Raw genomic sequence first — 7,895 nt, 5'->3', positions numbered from 1 at the left:
GGTATTTGCCATACAGAGTATACAACCGGAGTATGCAAGCAGTTACACAAATTCTCATATGATGCCACTAAACATCTGTATGACAGTTTGTAGAAAGTTCCCAACCTCAGACTTTCAAACACTGCCCATGGCAACCTACTGAACTCAATGATAATAACCCTGACCAAGCTGTGCTCCCCACAGAAAGCACTGAGAGAGATCCCACTTAATTTAAGAAAGTGGTGTAGGTAGCCTCACTGAAGGCAACTCCACTGAAGGCAGAACAACAATTCACACCCAGAAAAGAAATAGTTTCTAAACTACACCAAGTACTAGCTTGAGCTGATATTAAATGCGTCAGTGTCCCTCCCCATTATATCCAAGGAGATGGTAAAGACTAAAGCAGATTGAAGTTGGCCTTCAAAACAATTTTAAGATACACCACAGAGGCCTTCATCATTTCATGATGTGGCCAATAAAGAAACAGCTACTAAGAAGATGGTCGAGTTGGCCATGGTGGTTTTTCACACTGGGAGTCTAATACAGGACAAGATAGAGGGACTCAAAGATAGGTTTAGAATGTTTCTACTTTAGTCAATGCTGATGGCAGGACAGTTCTCTGGGTAGGTAGAAATTATAGATAATAGAACATATTACATTCAAAGTTGTGATGTGAGTGCAAATTTATAAACATTTTCCTTATCATTTTGCAAGCTATTGCGCAACATTTGTTCATTTGTTAGTTAGGGGCACAAACAAATATTGAAGATACGATTTTCCACGTCGTTGTGCTAAGCCAAACCTGCAGTACTTCTTAATCATGTCCTGTTAATGTGGGAGAAGCACACAATGAGCTGCAACAGAACAAGATGACATAATCGGCTTAGCAAGAGGAAAATATATAGCTAAAGTGACAAGTTCACAACTAGTATCCATGCCATCTTAGCTTCCGGCAAAGTTATAAAAGTAAATTCACAAAAGCGTTGCAGTTGATCTTTAATACTGACACATATTGCCCGGTGGCCAATTGAATTTAGTCCCTTCGATAAACCACCCGGTTGTAAACTAATGTGCCTGTTGTCAAGGTTTTGCTTTGGTGGATACAACAACAGCACAACCACCTCATCTGAAGTTGAGACCTGAGATAACACTGTATTCTCCTGCATATCTAACGGTGCCTGGAGCACATTTGGGCATGGCCTTGATTCAAAGCAGTCCCTGAGGGCCAACTGAATGCCTTAAAGTCTACACTCTGTCATTTTGCCCAGAAAGGCCACAGATCACACATTTCCCAGTCTAAATCCAGTGTACTTTCTGTTCCGTGCTCCCCGCAAGTGAGCTCATGACAACTTAAATGGTTGTGAATTGATTGAGTGCTAAACTCCAGATGAAATGTATGGGCTCCATGGCAGACATTTTGAATTTGGGAATTAAAAAAAGCAGGGGATCTCTTGAATCTGAGAAATTATTATTTTGCAAGACCCAATATCTGACTTGCTCCTAATACACACCCTATGCCTTCTCTTCTTCTCCCCTTCCTTTTTTTGGCCCCAAAAACCTAACAATGGGGTGAGGGGTCCCAATCTTTGCTTTTGTTCACTGCTGGCTGGGAGACAGCATGGTGAAGGAAATTTACATACAAAGTAGTCATTGTTAATGTTTTATAAATGAACTGAGACTTGTGACATGCAAGGAAAAAATGAGACGGGAGACACGGGATGGTACATGATGAACTAAGCACATTTATAATGATAAAATGGGTAAATATAATAGCGGCAAATGCTAACCACTGGTTTTCACGAATTACACTATTTGTCAGAAACTTACACAGCTACACAGTATCGACGATAAATAGTCATTACCAGTAACACAGTTTTACTACAGCGTTGTTCTTTTCAGGTAAAACAAGCATATCATTCCCTTTTAAAAAAAATCATTCTGTAAATAATTAGAGCCCCGAAAACTGTAAATAAAAACAAATCCAATGTTTAAAAAAATAGAAAAAAATGAAATCTACTCTTAAAAGTTTGGCAGGAATGGGTTATTAAAAATGAAAGGAGATTGGATTGGCAGGGTGGAGGGGGAGGAAAAGGCGAGTGTTACGGAATACTTTCAAATCCTCAACGTCCCAAAAAGGAAATTGCACATTAAAAATCAATATGAAATGAAGAGTCCATATAGTTCAATGAACAAAGGGGAAAGTTCATGAAGACAGAGATCACAGTTCAGAAAGGACGAGAGTCAGACGTGGAGCATCACACGCAGTGTTCGTTAACTGGTTGCACAGTGAGGAGCAGAAGGGATGCCATTTTAACCTGGTAAGATGAACGAACGGAATCAATGAGTTGAAGTTGAGATGGAAGTAAAAGTCTGCTTTTGAAACTCAATTGCTCAGCCACATGTTCCAGAGGTAGGCAGATGTTTGAGTTCTGTCCATTGAGTTTAGGAGTGCATGCTCGGGATGGAGAGGTGCTTGGCTATGGATGTTCCTCTGAGCGGCCTGCCAGGGGTAGCTCAGAGGGCGAACAGATGATGGGTCAATGGTTTGGAAGGGGCGACTGGCACTCAAGGAGAGGTACGGCTAGGGTGTCTCTTGCTGGACACACGACCTGTGCTCAAACCGCCTGCATGAAAGGAGCCCGCCCCTACCTCTCAACACTGACCTGCCTCCTTTGATTTGCATGCAGGAAATACTGATCAGTCTGGTGACACAGAACATGCAAACTACCGAGTATTAGAAACTGCACTTGGGCTGCTGGCGCCATGCTGCGGAGACTCCATCACAGAAAGATTCACAGTAAAATCAACTACATTCACAATACTAATTGATTCTAATGTTGAACAAATTATACACAAACAGAAGCTCTTAAAAGGCAACATACTTATCAAGCAGTTGCAGAGAATGAAACATCAGCTATCAGTTAGTTGGCACTTCCACATGTTTTGCTTACAAAATGTTTTTTTTTCCTTGACACATTGTAGACAGCGAGGATGCTAAATGGAGTAATGGCTGTACTACTGGCCAGTGGAGGGGATCAGTAGTGACTCTCAGTGCTTCAAAAATAAACGTACAACCCCCGAGCCAGAGATGAGTATTCTGGGGTGAAAACTTTCAACTGGTGACGAATGGCTGGTGCTGGCCAGCATGCAGCATTAGATCCACTGGGTTCAGTTCAGATGGCAAACACGCTTTTGTTGATGTGTAAACTTATCAATATCATTTGTTTCCACAGTTCTAACCTTTTTAAAAATAGTTTACAGTGCTTTTTGCAACTATATTGCTGTTTGACAGATGTATGTCTATAAATTTTAATTTCAAGGGGAACCATACCATAATACTAAGCTGTCATCAAATATCCCCGACTCAATCATGGTGATTTCAGGAGTAGAAGTGACGGTGCAGGTTATTTTCTGCCTCTTTTGTGTGTTCCTAAAGCTTTACTAGGTGCCTCTGTGACATAGGAGAAGCGCCAGATACACGCTATTCTGTTCTAAGGCATGTGCTTTGTAAACATCAGCAGTGAAAGAATCAGCACACAGTATCAAGGCAAAAGCACAAGCCAGCATAAAGACAAGGGGCCACAGACAAAAATAAGACACTGAACATGGGCTGTGAGTTATACAGTACCATTAGAAGTGCCCACATGCCGCTGCACCGGTACCCAGTACCTGGTAATGCTCGGATATCACAGACACCATCTTTACATGGAAAACCACATTTCTTCTTGAAATATATTTCAGTGTGCTTCTTCGAAGACCACTAAGGACTCTGATACACATCCCAACCTACACTTTAAGCCCCCACTGTTCTCTCAAAGACACCCAAGTCAAGAAAGAAAACAATGACAACTGACTGACTGCATTGCAGGGATCTGTGAGTAGTCTTACTCTATTGTTGTCAATAAAAAAGAAGACAAAACCTATAATTTTACAAAAAGGGACACAATGTGTATGATAGTTGGCAAGAGGTAGTAGCTCATTTTGCAAACATATCCCAGAGGCCACCAAAGTTTACAGTACTTTGAGGCAACCATTAACATACAATGAATTAACAAAAATATTGATTATTGTCTACTGTACTATGATCACCGTTGGCCACTGTAAGATCCTGGATTCATAATGATGGCTCTCAATGCATTCACAAAAATATTGATTATTGTCTACTGTACTATGATGACCGTTGGCCACTGTAAGATCCTGGATACATAAAAATGGCTCTCAATGAATTAACAAAAATATTGATTATTGTCTACTGTACTATGATTACCGTTGGCCACTGTAAGATCCTGGATACATCATGATGGCTTAACGGCTCAAGTCAATGTTTTCGGCTTCGACTGACATATATGGGAACATGGTGCAGAATCCTCATTGTCAGCAGAAGGATTCTGTAGGGATTTCATGATAGATTCGTTATCTACCTCTGTTTATAAACATGCACCACAAAGTACTCTTGAAATCAGAAGACTGATTGTGGTACAGTAAAGAAAGTGCAGTCAATGATGGAGTTGATGGGGCACATTTTAGAAATAAGTTTTGTTGCCAAAATTTAGTAAAATCAACCCACTTTTAATGAGATTTCAGACCAATAGTGTAATTTTACCTCTATTTCAAGGACTTCATCACTGCCAGTCCCACCATCTTGAATACTTCCATGATGCACGGTATTAAAGTGAGAAGATTCAAGACACGGAGACAAACACTTTAGGTGGTTTTAAACAAAGACCGTTATTCTCTGTCCTGCCAGTCTACATATATAAATATTCCCAGTCCCCACACCCTCGTGTACTTCCAAGACCGAAATAGGACTTCTTTTTCTGACCTTTTTCAGTTCAGGCCTGGGTGTTTTGATTAATATTATAATGTTTGACCTCAAATAGTTATCTACAATTAATACAATTTGACAACCACAATGTTATATTTTCACTATTTTTAAATGGAACCCCGTAATGTCGGATCTCGGGTACAAAGGACCCACCAATAATTTGAAAAATAATTGTAAACTCTAACCCCTTCTTAATGTAGTATGGACTTCATAATGAAGAGCTAGGAAGTAAGAGACTTACTATTATTGTTAGGTAAACGTGGAGGTATGCATTGCAAACCAATGGATGCGTTTTAGAAAACACTTAGCAAAATGTCATGGAAATTACTATTAAAATAGTTGTGGGAGGATAAAAATGCAAATTAACATTTGCAGGAGAATATTCTTCTAGGAATAGTTTTCTAAGGACTTTAGTCAGAGCTGTAACATTTACCAATAAATCATTATTAAGTGGAAAATGATGACTTGTGCCCACTTGCTCCTCTAGAATTGAAATGTGGTACACTCTACTGAAAACTTGCTAAAGCTAGATCGGATTCAGGTTCTATAGGAAAACAAAATGAAATATATTTCAGGAAGAAAGTAGTTGAAATCTCAAAGAAAGCTTTTGAAATTGATCTGCTGCCACTTCTCTTGAACACAGAAATAGACTAAACAACCCCCCTCAATCTCGGTACCAAATCCCACCGTGGCAGCTGAAAGTTCCCAGACTAGGGCAGGTACAGACACTGGATGCCACTTAATATAGGGTGCAGGTCCACTTTAGTGTTATTGTTTCGTATTATTTCCTACTTCGCTGTGCCCTATGCAGGAAGTAAGACTGAATAGACAGTGCTTTGGCCTCACTCCATTTTAGGTCACTGACCATAACATACCCAAGGTAACAGCAGTTAGCGTCATCTCTAGAATTCATTCTGAGAATGACGCACGTCTTCTTGTCTACATTCAGTCAGTTTCAACTACAACAATGCTGGTAAAACGGCAGGCTTAAAATTCACACTAAAACACCTCTCAACAAGTATACAACAAGCAAAGTATAAGAGAATAAAACAGGTCAAGGGGAAAAAACCTTCCTATGGAACATCTTTTAAACCACATATTATTTACATATACACATTTTCAACGTTGTCACATTCGTTTGCATAATTATATATTAATAACAGAAAAAATAAAACCTTCACTTCTGCAAAGTACAGTACATCCTTCAAAAATGAGGGTAAGGAGGGAGAGGTGCTGGAAAGGATTTGGGACCTTGTAAATGGTGGGTGTTCAACCCACTTTCTGAGGATTGGCAGCGCGGACTCCTTGCTCATAGGTGATCCGTTGTGTGATTAAATACTGTGCGGCTTGCGTGGCAGCAGGGGAGCCAGTGATGGTGACCTTCCGATTCCTCGTGCCTGGAACAAACTCCCCTTTCTTGGAGATCTGTATCCTTGCACCAGTCAACTCCTGGTACTCCACCAATGTCTTCCCACCTTTTCCAAGTATTGCCCCAACTAGATTCTCAGGCACTGCTATTTCAACGACATCCTTGGACCCGTCAGTCGATTTCTCACTCCCTAGGATGGCACTGGCTGTCAAGGGAGAAGCAGCTCCAAAATATCCATTTGTGGCAGCAGTAGCAGCAGCCAGGCTCCCTAATGCAAATGTCCCCGCCGCACCCCCAGGGTTGCTGCCACCGGCTGAGGCTTCACTCGCATAGGTGGCCAACAGGTTGGCTGCTGCTGCTGCTGCTGGGTTGGCACTGGCAGCTGCTGCAGCCAAGGCCCCGGTTGCCGCTGCCTGACTGATTCCTAAACCTAGCGTGTTGAGGTTATAACCATAGCTGGCCAACGTGTTTAGTGCAGAGGTGATTGCCACCAGGTCATTGCCAGTGAAGCCGGAGAGAACTGCAGGGAAAGCCGCCACTCCTGCCAGGTTGGCATGTCCTAAGAGACCTGCGGCAGCAGCCGCAGAGGGTAACACTTCAGCCGTATTGGCATAGGGAGAGCCGGTCGGATTGGAGTTGGCCACGGGGCCTGTGACATTGGCGTAGCTTATGTTCAGGCAGCTGCCACTCTGCGGGTCCTCCTGGATCTTCTGAATGATGAGCTCCACCGCTTTCCTGTTCTGCTCGGGCTCCCCACTCACAGTCACAACCCTTTCTTGCAAGTTGATCCCATCAGGTTTTTGCGAAAGCTGCACCCAGGCCCCGGACTGCTCCATTACAGCCTTCACTGTCGCACCTCCTTTACCTATTATCAGACCTGCCGTGCTGTTGGGGACTATAATCTTTACCTGCAATGCAAACAAAAAAAACATACACAACATTAGTACTCATCCCTAGCGTATGCAAATGCAATACTAACAGCAATAATAGTATGGTGCAGGCATCGACTTTGGACAACTGCTGTGACTGGCGGATGAGAGAGGAGAAGACTTATGCAAACCACCCTGGCATACAAGTCACTACAGCTGACCTCAAAACGCTCCTGGCATTCGCACATATTCAAAGATGCTGGTGGCAACCAGAAATGAGGTGACTGGACTCATGCAATAGAGCTGGCATGGAAGTGAATGCAGTCTGGCATTAGCAGCATGGCAGTGCATCCTCCAGGAGGCAACATTGGTTCCAAACATAACTGTCAGATGAGATCAGCATCGTCTTGTCATACGAGAATGAATATCATACATACTATTGAACGCATGATGTACTTTTTATTTGTATTGATCATTCTACATCATCAACAGTAACATCAAAGCACACCAAAGCCACTCTTCACGCTGCAAATCCCAGTAAAACTGTTGCTGGGTAAAAATGACATCAGCTATATCAAGGACGTTTTCAAATTTATCCTAGATGTCCCCCAACGCAACCTCATTGTGCGTCAAATAGTAGTGCCTTTCCAAGGTGGGTATCTCCACTTCTATTGAGCCCAATATTCTACAATGGGTTGTAAAGACCCTAGCTAGTACAGAAATGCATAGCTTCCCAATGTACACCTTACAGTTTTACCGCACCACGCTCGCAGTGGGAACCAATCTGGCACTGATAGCTTTACACATGTCAGCCTTTCATACTCAGTCAGCAAATACCTCAGAGCAGAAGTTA

General features: G+C 42.2%; 1 protein-coding gene across 6 annotated transcripts in view; it reads right to left on the bottom strand.

Annotated features, from left to right (window-relative positions):
* Positions 1-1,701: 1,701 nt before the first annotated feature.
* NOVA1 (NOVA alternative splicing regulator 1) overlaps positions 1,702-7,895 on the bottom strand; it is a 471,408-nt gene continuing 465,214 nt past the window's right edge. For all 6 annotated transcript variants that reach the window (XM_086936992.1, XM_086936993.1, XM_086936995.1 and 3 more), the window contains one exon: positions 1,702-7,081. In XM_086936992.1, coding sequence (XP_086793118.1) covers positions 6,074-7,081 — 1,008 coding nt within the window. In that variant the 3' untranslated portion in view covers positions 1,702-6,073. The remainder of the gene's footprint in view (positions 7,082-7,895) is intronic.

The sequence above is a fragment of the Lissotriton vulgaris genome, chromosome 9, assembly GCF_964263255.1.
Source record: "Lissotriton vulgaris chromosome 9, aLisVul1.2, whole genome shotgun sequence".
Lineage (NCBI taxonomy): Eukaryota > Metazoa > Chordata > Amphibia > Caudata > Salamandridae > Lissotriton > Lissotriton vulgaris.
The sequence above is the reverse complement of the archived record's forward strand: the minus strand, read 5'-3'. Positions and strand labels throughout refer to the sequence as shown.